Source organism: Camelus bactrianus, chromosome 4 (genome assembly GCF_048773025.1).
Source record: "Camelus bactrianus isolate YW-2024 breed Bactrian camel chromosome 4, ASM4877302v1, whole genome shotgun sequence".
NCBI lineage: Eukaryota > Metazoa > Chordata > Mammalia > Artiodactyla > Camelidae > Camelus > Camelus bactrianus.
Window position 1 is genome coordinate 66959271 of NC_133542.1, and position 19352 is coordinate 66978622.

Below are 19352 nucleotides of genomic sequence, written 5' to 3' on the forward strand. Positions count from 1 at the left end.
AGTGGGTGGCTTAAAAAATAGACATGTATTTCTCACTGTTCTGAAGGCTGGAAGTCCAAGATCAAGGTGCCAGCAAATTTGGTTCTTGCTAAGGACCCCAACCCCTGGCTCTGAGGCTTCTGAGTGTATCCTCACATGGAGGAGAGAGGAAGCCCTGGTCTCGCCTCTTCTTCTTAGAAGGGCTCTAATTCCATCATGGGGGCTCCACCCTCACAACTTCATCTGAACCTAATTACCTCCCAACGACCACACCATCTGATACCATCCCACTAAGAGTTAGAACTTCAACGTATGAATTTTGGGAATACAAACATTCAGTCCGTAACAACCACCTTGGTCTTTTCTCCATTGGCTGAGGGTACTCAGGGCGCCACAAGCATCCAAGAGGAAGGGTCCTGGCTTATAGTACCCGCCTGGCCCCCGCTCTGTGCCCCTCCAGCCTCCTTTAGGCCCTTCCTGCAGGATATGCATCACAGTTTTTTGGGACTGCTGGGGTTCTGGTCTCTCTTCCTCCCTCTGCAACACCAACCACTGGGCAGGCACCCCTCATCTCTTTCCAGAAGTCTTTCTGGGTAAATGTTATTAAAGCCTATTCATAGGAAAGGCTGCCAGGCAGTACTAAGCTCCCGACTGAACTCCAAGCCCCTGGGTTTAAGTCCCGACTTTACTAGATGATTGACCTTGGGCAAATTGCTTACCTGTAAAATGAAGGTAATAATATCCCTCTGGGGTTGTTTAGGAGAATTATCTAAGGAGGGACATATTAATTGCTTAGAACAATGACCTGGCACAAATGAAGTCAAAATGCATGTTGGTCACTCTCACTGCTACAGGGAGACAGAGACAGGAAGTCGTCGGGATTGAGATTTGAACACAAAGACTGTGCTCTGAACTGAGGTGTTGGGACTCTGTGCCTGGGACTGGTGGGCACCCGGCACTTTCCTCTTCTCTTCCTGGGTCAGCTTTTCCCTCACCCATAACTGACCATAATATGAAAGTTAAGTGTATGTACGTTGTATTCATGAAGTAATATTTATTTTCTTTGTTACTCATTAATAAAGCATGTGAATGTAACACTTCCTGGTTCTCTTTTGCAAAAACAAATTCTGTAAAATGATTCATAGTTGGTACTAGACATTCTCCGGCCTCAAATCCAGTCTGTGGCTCTGACAAAATTTATTTGTTCCCTCTCCTTTGCTGCCACCATGTGGTCATATTGGGTTATAACCAGCGTCTCCACAGGCTTTGGCAAGGCTCCGGGGTTAACTTGAACTTGTGAAATTGAACTTGTTATCAGGGTCTCAGTGAGCACCTAGTAAACCTCTGATTAAAGACATATAACACGTCTGGAAAAGCTATATAACTCTATTGTGAATTCCAGCCTTGGGGATTTTCTCCCACTTAAGCAGCAAACATTGACTTACGTCAACTCAGATCAAAGACCAGAAATGAAGGGACACTGTCCCTGTCCCCAGAAGCTTAGTAGTCTAATGTGTAATTGAACTTATAATTGAACTTTGGCAACCACTCAAGCTGAAGACAGGGTTATCCTACAGGAAAGGGAGACAGGTCATTCAAGTAACCAGCACATGAAAATCTCACAACTTAGGAAAAACTTCACAGTTTTTCATTAAATTAAATACAGAATGATAGCATGATGGCAACAGTAGATTTTTTAAAATTAATTGATTCGTACTGAAACATTATGCTGTACACCAGAAATAGACACATTGTGACTGATTATACTTCAGTTTAAAAAAATCATTGATTCATAAAATCTGAGAGCCCGAAGTATCTTAAAAATTGTCTACTTCAACCCCTCACCTTACAAATGGGGAAACTGAGGCCCCGGGAGAGGAAGAGGCTTGTCCTAGGGCACAGGGCTGGTGACAGAGAGGGCTAGGGTTCATGGTCGCTATACTCTGGATTGTTGCCACCCATAGCCGGTTGTGGGTGGCAGTATGGCTGGGGGGAAGGGAGCAGCGTTAAAGGGACTTTGGGAGGAAGGACTTTGTGGAGTCATGGGGGAAGAAGAGGGAACATCACAGGGGTGTTACATTATGGGTCACAGCCACGGTCCAGGCAGGCGATGTTCTGACATGAAACACAAGCAGGCCCAGGAGATCCAGGGCTTCACCCAGCCTCACTGCTTTTTATGTCTTCTTAGAATTCTCTCCTCTTTTATCTTCCTCCAACCTATTCTCTCCACTACCTTTTTTCTAACCAATTTCTTTTATTGACATTTGATCATTTTGCTTCCTCCACCAAGAACCAACATGCGTCATGGAATCAGCACAAATTTTGGAACTGCACAGACCCTGCCCTGCCCACTAGCTGGACGAGTTGGAACAGTAACTTAATTCTTCCAAGCTTTGGTTTCTTTATCTTTGAAAAGTTACTACTTCTTACCCTGAAAGGATGTGGCATTCAGTGAGCCAATACGTCCATTATTAAAGACTTGTTGATGCTTACCAAGTGCCAGGTGCAGGTGAGGAGGGCACTGGGGATAAAAAAAAAAACAGCACTTATTTGAAGGCTGACTGTGTTCTAAGTATTTTGTATGAGCTAACTCATTACTCATCCCCACTTCTCAGATGAGGAAAACTGAGGTACAGAGCGGTTCAGCCTCTTGCCCACAAAGCTGTAAATGTCGGCCTATTCCCAGTGTGAATAGCAGTCATGCCATCCACAGGGAGGAAAATTAAGTCCATGCCTTCAAGGGACATTCATTTCAGAGAAAAGTGAAATCTGGAAAATTACTGGGAGAGTTTATAATAGACAAATGTATTAGTTTCTTGCTCCTTCCCCCAATTCCATGATCAAAAAGGCTTACGCCAAATGAAGAGGAAGAGAAGTGATGGGAGTGCCCTCCTGTTTCAACTCCTTCCCTCTCTTGGTCAAATGAAGCAAGAGGAAACCAACAGCAGTGAGCCCGTGTTTGGTGACAGCTGCTGTCACTCACCGTAATCCACAGGTCTCCGAATCACGTGGAGGGCTTGGGAAGCGTGTGCTGGGCCACTCCCAGAACTTCTGATGCAGTAGGTCTGGGGTGAAGCCTGAGAATTTGCATTTCTAACAAGTTCCCCAGTGAAGCTGATGCTGCGGTTCTGGGACCACACATTGAGAACCACTGAACAACCCATGAAGTATTGTTATTCCCACTGCCGAGGTGAGGACACAGTTTCAGGGAGGCTAGGTCCCTCACTGGAAACCCCACCGCTAGTGAGAAACAGGATGTGATCTGACTCCAAAGCCCGTGCTGCCTGCACTACACCTGAGGTGGAGATGTAACATTCCAGGACTTACCCATTCCACATCCGTTCACTTCATCCTAGAATATCTGTTCATGAAAAGCAAAGTCAGGTTTCCCTCAGAGCATAATATATTTTCATTTCCAATGAGAACAGAAGATGGCTTGTAAAAGCTTAGAAAATGTTTCTGTCCCAGCGGAAAAAAAAAAAGAAAAAATGTGACAATGAATATATGTATGTTCATGTATAACTGAAAAATTGTGCTCTACACTGGAATTTGACACAACATTGTAAGATGACTATAATTCAATAAAAAAAGAGTTTAAAAAAAGTTTCTATCCAATATTCTCTTCTATAAATCTATACTAAGAGAATGATCCAAAATACAGCCCCAAATACAAAGATGCTAAGTGTTTCAGCAAAAAACTGGGAATCTAAACATCCAAAATTAAATAAAAGTATGGTTAAAATATGGCTTATGCAATGGATATGGAATATTATGAGGCCATTAAAAATTATTTATTTAGAATTTTTATAACATGTCAAAGCATTTATGATGTAACATTAAACAAAACACAGGACTAAACTCAATAATCTCTCAATGTTATTAAAAATATTGAAAAAACTGGAAGGAAATCAACAAGAACATTGACAACAGTTGTCTCTGCATCTAATAATTTTCTACGCTTTCCACACACTTTCTACAACAAGCTTTTTCAATACAAAACCCATGCACTTTCTTTCTGTTGATTAACTACAAGAGACATTGTCAAGACCCTTCCACAGTTAGTCAATTCCTAAATAGACAAGAAAAGCAAAACGGTGAACTTTAAAGCTAATATTTAATTCCAGATTACATTTTCCCTGTCCCTACAATGTGCACATTTTAAAGTAAAAAACAAGAGGAGAAAAAACTCAAAAGACAGTCATTATTATAAATACACAGAAAGAAGACCAGAAAGATACCTGTTAAATGATAACAGGGATTCTTTTTGGTTGGTGGAAATATAAAGGCTTTCTAAATCTCTTTTCAGCTTGACAATTTTTGCTACATTTTCTACAATGAACTTTTATTACTTTTGTAATAAAAAGTCTTTGTTGTTTTTCTTTTTAAGAGACAACCACCAAGCAAATTATAGCACATCAATACGATGGAATAAATAGCCATTTTTAAATGCTGTAGAAGAGTATTTAATTACACACACAAAAAAGGTTGATATATCAGCCGACCATACTATAAAACAGTATGTTCAGAATGATCCCACTGTTTCGTTTAACAACAAGCAAACAAATGTCTGTGTATACAAAGAAAACACCCTAGAAGGAAATATCCCAAAATATGAATAGTGTTTTACTCTAGATGGTAGGATTAGAAGTTATTCTAATTTTCTTATTTTGCTTCTGTATTTTGGTAAATTTCTTCTACTGAATATTAGTTACTTATTCAATATGCAAAAAAAAAAGTTTTAGCAAAAGTTACATTAAACAAAAAAATTACCTTGTTAAATAAGAGAAACAGGGAAACAGATGAGCAGGAGTAATTTCCTTTAAAAAGACTTCCCAGCTCCATCCTAGCTCTAATTTTTAAGTCAAGCTGACCTTCCAGCGTCAAGAGGGCAGGCCACCTCGATCCTTCCTCCTACTGTAAACTCAACTATGCTCGAGCAGGACGTCAACTCCTGCAGCAAAGGTCACCCCTCTTGATGGGGCAGACACATGTGGTCCGGAACCTTCAAGTAAGACCCTAGGAGAGAAGAGGGTCTGGGGGGAAGAAATTTAACTGCCTCCTAGGGCTATGGATCTGATTACAAGTAAATATAATTTACAATCATTTGATGAAGTAAATGCATTATTTATGTTGCAAATAACACACTAACTATAGAATTATACTCCCAGACCTGGCAGAGGCCTATGGGATCACCTGAAGACAATTTCCAGGACACTGGCTTTAGGATGCTATGTAAATATTGACTGGAAACAGTAACAGAGATGTTATGGTAGAGAATCTTAAGTAAACAGTTCAAAAGCCTAGCTTCCTCTTTATACAATGTTAAGTCACGTTATTGCTGGCCACAAGGTGATTCAGCTTTCTGATTTAATCTGAGAACTTCTTGACTGTATGTATCATAAGAGGGACTACAAAGAACAGCTGAAAAGCCAGAAGACACAGAAAAGAACAGAAATAAACACACAGACGTGCATCTTCCAGCCCCAACAATGAGAAATCTATGCAACGAGACCAGCCGTTTAATCTATTTCCAAATCACTATCCTCGCTGTGGCAGGTGGCAGAGTTACGCACAGACGTCAGCAACAAGACTTCTTTTTCTGGGAGCAACCCAAACTCCTGGAGGAAAGCTTCCAGGTCCACAGCGAAGAAATCTTCCCCCAGCTGGTCAGTGACGCGAACAAAATTGCCAATCAATTCGCCCCCCTTGTAGATCAGCAGGGCAGGCAGGGCGTTCCTGGTGAAGCGGCTGCTGGCCCCGATCACCGAGCTCTTCACCCGGCAGAACTTGACAGCCGGGTACTCCGCCGCGAGGCAGATCATGCAGCCATTCATGGCGTCGGTCCCTGGGATGCCGTCCTCATAGATGTGGACCATGATGAGGGTGCTCTTCTGCTCTTTGTCAATCATGTCCAAAAACCCTTCTCCACTCGGGATCTCAAAGACCTGCTTGAACTGGGGCCCCTTGTGAAGCTGCTGCCGCATCTCTTCCATTCTCTGCTTCCGGTACTGCTGCAGGAACTCCTCATCATCTTGGTCCTCATTCATCATGGCAAACTCCTTCAGAGTCATCTGCGGGAGGACCAGCAAGGGAGCAAACCGAACAGTTACACGAGGTACCCAAGAGACATGACGCGGCACGCTAATGCTCTGTGTGCACTATATCTCACCGAAATCTTCTGACAACCCCGTCAGGAAGGGACTTTTATTATCCCCACTTTACAAATGAGGTTGTAAGACCTGAGGTTATTTATACAAGTTCACACAGGTAACAAGTGTAAGACCAGGATTCAAACTAGATTTTTGAAAAACCCAGGCTTTCAATGACTGAGTCATAGTGCCTCCCCATCCAAATAGGCAGCGTCGGATAATACCACTTCATGAGCTTTTGTCTTTTTGTCAGTCTTGACAATGGGTTGATTATTTCATTCACTGTCTTGTTTCTGTTGAGAAGACAACAGGACATTGAGGAACTTTCACATTCATAATCCCTGCCCTGCATCACCCTCCCCCAACCTGCCCCACACACAAAATATACAGTCATACACTCTCTGAAAATGTGTTTCTCTTTTTATTACCAGTCACATGCTGAAATCGTTTCTGCTTTTATAACAGCAGTTGTGGGTGTACCAATTAAGGTACAACCTGCTTTTGCCACTTAGCACTATTATATCATAAATTATTCCTCATGTGTCCAAATATTCTTTGTAAAATTATACCCAACGTGCCCTGTCTTGCTTAACCACTCCCCTCTTTCTGGCATTCAGGCAGTTTCTAGTCCTGTTCTGTTGCAGCAACCCAGCAGGACAGGGACAGCCTCGCTAGGACAGCCCCATGTGACCACGGGATATTCTGCTCCATCTGGTCTCTCCCTCAATATAAGGAGGCTCTGTGAACAGTGGGCATGTTGTCCTGAAGCCGACTTACAAAAGCATCTTCCCCCTCCTGCCCTGGTGCAGCAAGACATCCCTGCTCCTGTGACAAAGCTCAGCTCCGCCTACCCTGGCGCAGATGAGAGGGTGGGGCTGGGGGGGGCCACACTGGACCAGAACGCATGTTGTCACTGCGTCACAGCCAGTACCATTCTTCTTTCCCTCTCGTGGCTCTCCCATCAGAGTGGCTCCTTCTGACCTGTTACGGTCTTTGCTGGAGTCTAATGCCCTGAAATCCTCCTCCTGGTCAAGGCAAATGACTCCTCACTTAATCCTCTTATCTGCTCCCTGACCCTGGTGGTTATTTCCAGCCAAGAGCCGCTTTAGGCTGTAGCCAAATGATCTCAGGCACTGCTAGACATCCATCGTGGTCAGAGGGCATGGGGGAAATAAAAGTCCTTCTGATACCAGGAAGGTAGAGAGAATCAGGGACCTAGTTCCAAATATCTCCGAGTGTCTGCTTGCTTCTACTCGATTGCCTCATTAGAATAAATTCTAATGAACAGGCTTCAGGTGAAACAGCAACATCATGGACAGAGAAGGAAAATCTGGGTTAGAATCCCACTTCCTATTAGCACGTACTAGATGCACCGCCCTGAGCAAGTGCCCTCCCGTCTCTCAGCTTTGGTTTCCCCATCTGTAAAATGGGGATAACACCTCCCACCTCAGAGGTTTATTTCTGGCCCAAGGTAAGCCCTCAATAAAAGACTGGAAACTTACTGAGCACTTTCAACAGGCCAGGCACTGTGATGGGCACTGTACCCACAACCCTGGGTGGTTGAGGCTGGGAGACTGGCCTCATTTAACCAAAGACACAGCAGACTCAGGATGGAAGAGACACTCCCCACAGCTGCTGGTGGCAGAGCTGAGACTCAAACCCAGGTGTGTATGAGCTGTGACAAGACTCTATACTTTCCCCTGCACTGCACAGCTCTTCGGAGGCCAAATCAAACCTGCTCCACCTCTTGAATCACTAACCCCGGCTCCAGCCACCAGGGAGGTTTCTAGAAAAGCCTGGGTGCTTCGAGTTACCTTCCCACTGATTTTCTCCTGGAGGTCTTTCTGTTTCTGTTGATCCACCTCTTCGTCCAGATGGGAGCGGCAGCTCAGGGACAGCTTCTGGATCAGCCTCTCCATCTCGCGGCACTGCTCCTCCCGCTGCTCCGTCTCCAGCTGTTTGAAGCGGCGCCAGTCGTTGATCACGCCTTTTGGACCTGAGTTGGGGGTGACCGTGGCAGTGACCAAGAAGAACGAGCACGGAATCAGGGGCCAGCTCACATCTGTCTAAAGCTTGCTCTGGCGACAGCATGGTGACGCTCACATAGGGCAGCATGGTCTACACACAATCATGTCCATGGCAGCTCGGTCTATGATAATTAAAGGGCCATGCTAAGGCCCCACATTAGGAGATACGTTAAATAAATTAAGATTCATCTACTCAAAGGAAGAGAAAGCAACTCTTAGAAAGAATGAGGTAGCTGTATGTTCCCTGCCCTGAAAAATGTTCAAGCACATTAGGTCAAAAAAAAAGAGCAAAATGCAGGACAGTATCATGGTATGATCCTCCAATTTTTAGAGAAAGACCTGTATGTGCACGTATAAATATTCACAGGTGGCTGTCAATGTGCGTGTACATGTGTATGCTCACAGGAAAAGGGCGGGGAGGATCACTGTTAACAGTGGTTGTCTCTAGGAAGTGAGATAGAAGGGGACTGGTGGGAGAGAACGTCTACTGTTTTCTTTCTACCCTTCCGTATTAGCCGACTTTTTATGACAAGATTGTGGCAGGCTGTTCTATTATTCAAGCTCACCCTAAACCCTGCTGCCCCCAGGCTGTAGGGCCCTGCCCCTCGCCACGGGACCCGTGGTTCCTCCTGTGGGAAGAGTACCTGTAGCCCCAGCCTGACGCTGGGCTTGGCCGTGGGACTTGCTGTGGCCAGTGGATTCTGAGCAAAAACTTAATGAGCCATTACATGTTTCCTCCAGCCCTCTCTTGCACTCCACACTTGCTCATGAAAACAGTGTGTCCCAAACGGGCTGCTCCTTCAGCCTAGTTCCCACAATGATAGGACATCTGAAGCAGAAGCGGAGCTGCCGCTGACCCACACAGGCAGCATGTAACGTGCTGGAGAAATAAACCTCTTCTGTCACAAGCCATTGGCAGCACTTGGAGGTCATTTGTTACCATGGAAAAAAATATAAAAATCTGCATGAAGAAAACCTTAAAATGCTACCAACACGAAGAAAGACCTGAATAAACAGAAAGGCAACACCATATTCCTGACTAGGAAGATCCATCATCACAAGGGTACCAATTATTCCTAAATTAATCTATATGTTTAATGCAGTTCCAATGAAATTACATGATTACACACATGTGCATGCTCCTAAATTTGCTTTGGAAAAAGTAAGAAAGCAAAAGTTAGGAAGAGAATGACACCGAAGAGTATTTTGTGGGGATTAGACCTACCAGATACTAAAACATATTGTAACACAATAATTAAAAACAGTGTGACACAGCATGGTAAAAGACAAATCAATGGAAGACACTGCAAGCACAGCTAAACACCAAATATAAACAGAAATTCAGCACATGATAAAACGGACATTTCAAAACAATGGAGAAAACAATAAATGATGTTGAAACAGCTGGGTAGCAATATAAAAAAATTAAGTTGGGGCCCTACCACATACGTTGTACCAAAATGAATTCCAGATGAATCAATAGTTAAATGTTAAAAGACAAAAATAAAAATACTGAAAAAAAAAAAAAATGGGGGACATGGGAGCGCCTTTTTATAATCTTCGAGTGAAGGCCTTTTAAGTAAGAAAACTAAGAAACTATAAAATAATACTTTCAAGCAGATGACAATAAAAAAAAAATTTCCTGCCAGGAAAAGAACAAAAGACAAACAACAAACTGGTAGAAATACTTGCAATTCATATCACAGATTAATTTTCTTAACATACAGCTCCTTAAGAAGAAAAAGACCAACTACTCAATTTCAAAAAAGCAAAGAATAGGAAAACATCCTTTAAAATTAGGAAAGTTCAATGTCACTCTTAAAAAGACAGAAAATAAAACTACAGTGAGTTACCATATGCCATCCACAAGGATGGCAAGATGAACAAGGCTGATAACACAGCAGGTCAAGTATATGGGGAAATATCATACTGCTGCTTAAACTACAAACCAGTGCCACCTCAACTGACACCCGTTTGGAAATAATAAAATGTAAAAGTGTAACTATGCCATTTCTAGGAATTTATTACCAGTACACTCATACCCATGATTTATGTGATATCAAATACCTATTAATTTGAGAAGCTGAATTCAAAGGCAGGCCAGCCTGTTTGAATCATCAGCATGGTGCCATGCATACATATTCGTATTGTGCAGTGAAATGGCTAGAAGTGTGCACAGTGAAATGGTAACACTAGGTTATCTCTGGAGGCGGGACTGGAATTAGGGAGAAGTCATCATAAGACTTCTGATACGTATTTAATGGTATTTAATGGAGATTTTTTAAACCTGTTTCCAGAGCGCAGGGATTGCCAGTACCTGTGTTAACTGAGACGCCTTCACCTGCCAGCTCAGCATCTGCGGGCATGGAACTGCCGGCCAGGGCACCCCCGCCTCCGTCCTTGTCCTCGTGGTCGCTGTCCTCATCCTCACTGCTGCTGTAATAGTACTGCAGCTTCTCCCCCAGCAACTTATCATCCAGGGTCGTCATGGTGCCTGGGGAGGGAGACACAGCAGGCTCTTCGCTGGCTTGAATCAGACAGACACGAATCGGAAGAATTGGGGGGGCTCACCTGTGCTCAGATCCTACTATTTATGGGCCCCTAAAAGTAATTATTTTCATAAGCTGGATCTCAACAAATCCATACCATGACCCTGTGTAATAGGGTTTACCATGCTCTCTCTGTAAATGGTAAAACTGAGGCTCAGATGAGGAAAGCTTCTCTACCAACTTTTACAGCAAATGGTGGAGCTGGGACCAGACCCCAGGGATTCCTAACTCCAAAAGACTGAGGGTGTGAGTCACTGTCTTCTGAATAGTACACACTGCACTAGTGTGTTGCTTGGCAGAATCTACTGACTGATGAAGGATGTACCTACACATAATTTTAAATGTACCTACCAAGTAAGACTGCTGGTAATTGAAAAATTGGGCAAGAATTCTCAGGAAAAACTCCAAAAAGAAGCATCAAGAGTGTGATGCCGAGTCACCATTTGCCTAAGGCAATCACTCATCTGTCTCCTGCCTTCACCTCCTAGTCAGCACATCAACGGTGGATGGATGGGCTCTGAAGCCCTACCAACTTTGGTTAAATAAAGGAAGGGCCCATGACAAGATTTTATTAATTCCCAAGTGTTTAAAGGACAATGGTTAGAGCCAAGCTTCTGCATCAGAAGCAGCCTGGGACGTTTCGGGAGAAAGGAACAGCTTGGTCCCTCACAGGCCCGCTCCTGATCCCACAAGGAGGGGCTGGAACTCTAGCACGCCTCCCTTGAAGCATCCCAATACTATGCTTCCTTGACTAAAGCCTGTTAGAATCCAAAACAAGGCTTTGCTAAGCTCATGTAGAGGAAGCCTGGAAGGGTAGGGGAATGCGGGCACCCGGGGAGTCAGATGGAGAGAGGAGGGCGAAAGTGGCAGGGTTAATTGAGAAAAATGTGCAAGTACAAGGCCAGGGGAGAGTCCGAGGTGGCGGGAGGTGGATTCAGAAAGCCGAACATCACTTAAAAGAGGCAGAGGAGCCAAGGAGGGACAGGGTGGGAAGAGAGGCTAGGTGGGCTGCGTGCTCGGTGAGGGTGGGGCCGCTGAGGAGGAAGCTGGAAAGGCACTGCCAGCCAGAGGGCTGGTGCAGGAGGCGGGGCCTTTGGGGGAGGAGTCGAGGGCGGGGCCAGAGGGAGGGCTCGCGGGGGTGGGGCCTTAGGAGGTCGAGGGCGGCGCCAGCGGAAGGGCGGTGGAGAGGCGCGGGACCTTCGGGGGAGCCCGAGGGTGGGGCCGGCAGAAGAGGCGGGGCAGGAAAGGGGAAGAGGGTCGAGGGGGCGCGCGGACAAGGCCGTCTAATGCAGGCTCCCCGACCACCTTTATTCCACCACCTCCCACCGGTATTCCAGACCTGCCGCTTCTTCCCGGCTGACCTCAGTGCAGTTACCTGGCCTAGCTCAATCCGGACCCCTTCAGGCTGGCAACTCCGGGCACTTAGAAAGGAAAGGAGCGCTCGGTTGGAGGAAGAGAAGTGGGTCGGCGCCCTGAGCACTAAGAGAAAAGCCGCCGGAGTCCCGACTGCGGGGACCAATGAGGCGGCCTTCCTGCGTCGGCGCGGATACACGCTGCCCAATCAGAGGGGGCCTCTCCCGGCGGCCGAGGGAGAAGCTACGGGTCCAACTTTGGGACAAACATCTCGGTAATAATAATACGCTTATATTTGCTTTCTTTTTGTTTTAATTCGAACGAAGAGCTACGCTAGGTATGCCCAGCTTTGAGCAATAAGAACAACTTAGTTACCTTTGAAGTTTCCGAATACATTTCCACATATACTATTTATCGATTCTAATCACATCACGTCTATTAAGACAGAAGACAGACTCGGACGTTAATTTGCCCAAGAACACATACCCCTTTGGATTAAAAAAAAAAAAAAAGCCAAGTCCTTGACAACTAAACGCGAAGTGAAATCCTGGATTGGATACTGGAACAGAAAAAGGATGTGAATGGGACAACTGACGAAATTTGAATAAAGTGTATCAATTAATAGTAGTATTGTATCACTAGTTTTGATAATTGTACTGCGGTTATGTAAGATGTTAACTTTTGGGGATTCTGTGTGAAAAGCACAGGGGAGCTCTACATTATTTTTGCAACTTCTTGGAAACCTAAAATGATTTCACATTCTTAGCCCTTACCAAGGCGTCTAATACACCACATGAAGTAGCTCATAGGAAGCTTTGTGTAAATTGAATCATTAAAAATATAAATACACTGTTTCAAATAGTTAAGTTTTATCTCCGTAAAATTTGACGGAGAGATTCTTAATTTGCGATTCTACACCACCTGCAATTGTCTGCAAATTTGTATGTGTGCATATTTTTCTGAGAAGCTATTTGTTGAGGCTATCGAAAGAACCCCCATACCCCAATTTAAGAACAATTCATACAAAGAGATCCTTTGGTAACTGTTTGTATTTTTATTTGCATGATGCATACTCTTACCTTAATCAGATTTGCGCGAACAGCCAACTTAAATATGCTTGTGATCTGCTTTAAGTGACAAGCCAGCACCCAGCAACAGTACCTCTGCATAGATTCCCCACAAATATTTGTTAAATGAATACCTGATGAATGCTTTCCTTTTAATTTTGTTTTTACTCATATCTCCCTGAAGCAGGGGTCTTCTTCATGCATGGCTGCTTCTTTTCCTTCAAAATTCACTTTAAATTTAAGGCCGAAGTCCTCAAGGGGGCCCTCAGTGCTGCCCAAAGATCTTAGTTGCCCTGGGCAGGCTACGCCCCCACCCTCTAAGCGAAGCAATTCACATCTCTTTTCTCAAATCCTCAACACTCCCTCCCCTCTCGTGGCTTACCTTATGACCTTGATTCTTATTTCATCTGAAAAACAGAAGCAATCAAAAGACACTTGCACCCTCAAAATGTACCCCCTGCATCTGTACCTATTAAATGAATCACCAGTGGAGTGAACCCAGTTCACCCAGCCTAGTAAAAGAAACTGCTCCTGCAGTGATGTCCTCTCCACTACATGTTCAGGCTTGCTTTCTACAGTATACGAATGTTTTCCTAGTTTTCATCTCTGAAAGAAAACCATTCAGATTGTTAAAAATCAAAAAGTTTAATAACACTCAGTGAGACTGTGGGGAACACATAGCTGGGGAGAATACAAATTGATACAGTTCTTACGGATGGTAATTGAGAAATACCTATTATAACAAAAACATAAACCTTTAACCCAGCAATTCCATTCCTGGAAGTTTATCCTATAAATATACTTGCATAATATATTGTTTAGTTTTTTTTTTTAAGAAACATGGAGAACATTATGTATCAGTTTCTTGCCTCTTGCATTAAAAATAGGGACAAATAATATTTGCTTATACATGCATAAAGAAAAGCATTGAAGAATAACAAGAAATTATGAAATAGTTAGCTTCCAAGGGGGCAGATGGGAATCAGAGATGGGAGAGAGACTTTCTATATATAATGTTTTATGTGTAATTTGTAAACATCTGAAAGTATTATCTATTCTGGTCCAAAAGTTTACAATTTTTTTCAAGTCAACCCTCACTTTCCTCCTTCACCATGCCTCTCTAGCTACATCTCATTTCTCTGATCTCCTTTAAGGCCAGATCCAAAACAGTTCTGTATTTCCTCTGCTCTAGTCCCTCCCCATCCTACTTCAGTTAGGCTTTTGTTCCCAGGAGTCCACTGAAACCACACTTATGAAGGCCACCAATGACTTCCAAGTTGTCAAATCCTGGGTGAAGTTTGGTTCTGCTCTTATTGAATCACTCAGCATCATTTGATAGCTAATCACTCCTTCTGGAAACCCCTTCTGGTCTTGGTTTTCAGAAGAATACCTTCCCCTAGTTTCTCCAACTTCATTGATGCCCTCATTAGCTGCTCTACTTGTGACCTCTAAATAACAGAATGCCCCAGGTTCAGCCTTTTGACATCTTCCTTCTGTGTACTCATTCTGTGTTTATTCCTGTCAAAGAATAACATGGAGGCAGTTCACTGTCTGCAAACAAGTTTACTCATGGAGGAGTCAAGAGATGATTGTCAACAAAGGTTTAAAAAATGGATTTATAAAGAGAAGAGGGAAATATGGGATGTCTAGAATGGGTCTTGTTTGTTTTTCTAGGGGGAAACTGACTAGCTACCATTTTGCCAAGCAGTCGGTCTAGGCAGCCTGCCCTTGAGCTGGCTGGCTCAAAGCATCAAAGAAAACAATGTTAGCTATTTATAGACTCTCCAGAAAACTGTGAGGTACACAGAACAGGTTGTCTCTGTATATTGTAAGCACCTCTACCTTGACTGAGCCAACTCTGTGCCATGTTCCTCATCAAAATTTTCTCTGTTTCCCACTGTACTAGGATTCCCCAGAGAAACATGTCCAAAATACAGGTGACATTTTGATGTGGTAAGCATGAGAAGGCCACTAAATTTATGAGAATTGTAGTCCCCGGGACTTGCCAGTAAGTATTAATTATTGTCTGAATTTAGTTGGTCTGAGTTTAAAAATCATGCAACAATTCCTATATGAATGTATGAGAAAATAATTGGGCCACAGTTTGTATTGTGAATACCGTATTTTATTCCTTTTTTTTTTTTTTAACATCCCTTGGGTTACTTTAAGGTCCCAAGAAATAAGAAAAAATTATCTGCCTTAGTTATCTATTGCTGTATATAAAGTTACCCACAAATTGAGCAACTAAACATCTATTATCTCACAGTGTATGTGGGTCAGGACTCTGGGCATGGCTTAGCTGGGTGCCTCTGGCTCAAGCTCTCTTATAATGTTGCACTCAAGTTGTTAGCTGGAACTGAGGTCTTATCTGAGTTCTCAGCTAGGGAGTTGGGGCAACAGAGATCCACTTTCAAGCTGACTTCCATGGTTGCTGGCAGACCTCTGTTCTCTACCACGTGGGTTACCCCATAGCCTTCCTAAACGCCCTAGTCATCCATGAGACAGAGACAGACAGAGAATCCAAGACCAAGATGGAAACCAGATTTTTATAGTCTAACCTTGGAAGTTACATCCCATCACTTCAGCTGTGTTTCATTAGAACTGAGCCAATGAGTCCAGCCCATACTCAAGGGGAAGGAATTCCACAAGAACATGATTACCATACCAAGAAGCTGAGGTCACGGGGGAACCATCCTACACACTACCTACCACAAAAGTGCTCTTTAAGGGGGACTGGAGGCCAGTTAAGAATGAGGACATACTTAGGTTGATAATATTTTGGAGGATTTTGAAACTAAACAGCATAATTAAAAGCCAGAAAGGATAGCTGTCACTGTAATTGTTTAAAAAAAAGTAAATTAGACAGCATAAACAGTTGATAGGCAAGAAAACAGTTAAGAAAGGAATCAACAAAAGGCAAAAATTAAGAGAAAGAATAAGAGAAAACTAATAAAATGTAACTCTAATGTAAATTTATTACCTTGATTATGGATCTTTATCCATTGAAAGCAACTGTCTACACCTCAGATTTTCTTTTTTTAAACTTTTTATTTTGAGATCGTTTTAGACTTACAGAGAGTTGCCCCAAAAAGAGTTCTCAAATAACCTTTAGCCAGCTTCACTTTCTCCATTGAATTGCCTTTGCACCTTTGTGAAAAATCAATTGGCTTTGTGTGGATTTATTTAGGGGCTCTCTATTCTGTTCCATTGATCTACAATGGGGTCAGCACACTGTGGCTGGGAGCTGACCACCCCTTTTTACAAATAAAGCTTTATTGGAACACACCCATGTCCATTCATTTGTGTATTGTCCATGGCTGCTTCCATGCTACAAAGGAAGAGTTAGATAGTTCCAACATAGACTGTATGGCCTGCAATCTTAATATTTTGTTGAAATTTTTCGTGACTAAGTTAATGAGAGGTGTTGGTGTGTGGTTTTCTTTTCGTATAGTACTTTTGTCTGGTTTTGGCATCAGGGTAATACTGGCCTGGTGAAAGGAGTTGGAAAGTGTTTCCTTCTCCTGTTTCCTAGAAGAGATTATGTAGAATTGGTACCATTTCTTCCTTAAATATTTGGTAGACTATTTTTAGAAACCACCGGCTTCTGGACTTTTCTTTTTGGAAGGATTTTATTTTATAAATTCAGTTTCTTTAATAAGTATAGGACCATTTAGGTTACCTTGAGTTTGTTTTGTTTGTGTTTTTCAAGAAATTGATCCATTTAATCTGTGTTGTCAAATTTATAGACATTGAGTTGTTCCCAATATTTTCTTCTTATCCTTTTCATGTCTGTGAGGCCTGGAGTGATAGTCCCTCTTTCATTTTAAATGTTGGTAATTTGTGTCATCTCCCTTTTATTCTTGGTCACTCTGGCTACAGATTTATCAATTTTATGGTCGAAGAACCACCTTTTGGGTTCACTGATTTTTCTCCACTGTTTTTCTGTTTTCAGTCATACTGTTTCAGCTCTTACCTTTATTATTTCCTTCCTTCCGCCTGCTTTGGGTTTGGTTTGTTCTTCTTTTTTCTGTTTTCTTAAGGTGGAAGCTTCAGTTATTGATTTTAGTACTTATTTCTTTTCTAATATAAGCATTTAATGTTATAAATTTTCTTGTAAGCACTGCTTTAGCAGCAGCCCACAGTTTAATATATTTCTATTTTCATTCCAAAGTTATTTAAAAATTTCCCTTGATACTTCCTCTTTAACTCATTAAATGTCTGTCATTAATTTGGAAATATTCTTACCCATTAACTCTTCAGATATTTCTTATGCTCTGTTCTCTCTTTCCTTTTGGTATTCCAGTCACATTTGTGTTTAAACTGGTGTCTCAAAATTCTTAAATGCTCTGTTTTCAGTGAATTTTTCCCCTCTTTTTCTTCTTGCATTTCCATTTCAGTAATTGTATTGACTTATTTTCAACGTCACTCATTTTTGGCTATGTCAAGTCTACTGGTGAGTCTCTCAAAGGCATTCTTCTCTACTACTGAAGTTTTCACTTCTAGCAGTTTTATTTTAGTCTTTCTTATAGCCACCACCTCTCTACTGAAATTTTCCATCAGATCTTGCATGTTGTCTAAGTTTCCTGTTACAGCATTCCTCATATCAATCACTGTTATTTTAAATTCTTTGCCAGATAGTTCCAACGTCTGTGCCATATCTGGTTCTGGTTCTGATAACTGCTTTGTCTCTTGCAAGTCTTTTTTTTTCTTTTCATATACCTTGTAAATGTTTGGTTGTTGGTGAAAGCTGGACATCTTGTGCAGGACAATAGAGGCTGAGGTGAATGGTTTCTGTGCCTGAAAATGGACAGGCTTTTCCTTCTACGAGGCCTCAGTGTGGGGTTTGAGTTAATCTAGTTAGGACTTGGGCTTAGTTTGAAGTTTGTTGTTGCTATGGTTACCTTCAGGACACCAACGCTTCAAATTCTTGTAGAAATATCTGCATCAAGGGTGGGAACTGGTTAGCCAGAGAAAAGTCTGATGGATTCTGAGTTTGTAAAATGCCTAAGAGAGGATCTACTTGCCTGCTCCTGTTCCTCTCCCAGGATTCTGCTCTTAGGTGGTATTCTAAGCTTGTTCGTTTGGTGTTGGGGGCAGGTAGAGGTAGAAATAGGAGACATTCTCTGTTGTTCTAAGATTCAGTCTTAGCCATGTACTATGTCCCTGAATCTTGGAGATGTGGCCTACTGGGTTCTCCTGTCCCTCCCCTGACTGTGGTTATGGACCCTGCCCCTTCTCTAGGAATAGCTTTTTAAAAATTTTAACCACTTTCCTTTTCTCCGTCTGCGAGGAATTTTCACCCAGGCCTCAAGGGCAGCAGTGCTTGTTTCTGCCTTCCCCATTCCCAACACACACACACGCACGTGCACACACACGCACGGGTGAAGGCTTTTGTTCCTTAATTGAGATAGGAGAGAAGGACCTAGGTAACTTCTTGCCCATTCTGCTTGGCTGCTATTCCCCTCTCCTAAGGCAGCACCACAAAATTTCTTGGGTTCTTTTCTGATCTTTTTCGTGAATACTGGGTGGGGCTTCTGCAAGGAGAGAACGAGCCTGAAAAAGGGCATAGAGTCCCTCGATTTTTGTAGCCTCCAGGAGCTTTATTCTGCCCTGCTAGCCTATACTTGGCTTTCATCACCTGAATTCTTCTTAACTCTTCTTACTGTTTGCATCTAACCCAGGTGAGGAAGTGCTCAACGCTCATCTCTTGCTACAGGTAATTGTCTCTTAGATCTTTGACTAATTGCTTGCTTTACAACCTCATCTCTGATAATGCAGTTGGTGTAATTATGGCCCCCAAGAAGATTTCACATCCTAATCCCTGGGGCTGTGAACATTGAGATAACCTGTTCTTGAGTTTGTTATCTTAATTGGCAAAACAGATTTTACAGATGTAACTAGGGTTACTAATCAGCTGACCTTAAAGTAGGGAGATTGTCCTGGATCATCTGGATGGACCAATTATAATCATATGAGCCTTTTAAAACAGGTAACTTTTTCTCTGTCTAATGACAGAAGTAAGAAAGATTTGCAGCATTAAAGGGACTCCACAGTTTGTTACTGGTTTGGAGACGAAAGGGAGCCGTGTAAGAAGAAATATGGACAGCCTCTAGAAAGAGAGCACATCATGCTGATAGCCGGCAAGAAAAGTTGGATTTTAGCCAAAATCTGAATGCGCTTGGCAATGCATTCTTCACCAGAGCGTCTAGAAAGTAATACAGTCCTGCT

General features: G+C 42.8%; 1 protein-coding gene across 1 annotated transcript; it reads right to left on the minus strand.

Annotated features, from left to right (window-relative positions):
* Positions 1–3748: 3748 nt before the first annotated feature.
* On the minus strand, positions 3749–12218 carry PDCL (phosducin like). The gene is made up of 4 exons (XM_010956169.3): positions 12080–12218; positions 10473–10649; positions 7943–8124; positions 3749–6050 (listed from the first exon to the last, which is right to left on the minus strand). The coding sequence occupies exons 2-4, from the start codon at positions 10642–10644 to the stop codon at positions 5499–5501; spliced, it is 906 nt and encodes a 301-aa protein (XP_010954471.1). The 5' UTR covers positions 10645–10649; positions 12080–12218; the 3' UTR covers positions 3749–5498.
* Positions 12219–19352: the final 7134 nt, after the last annotated feature.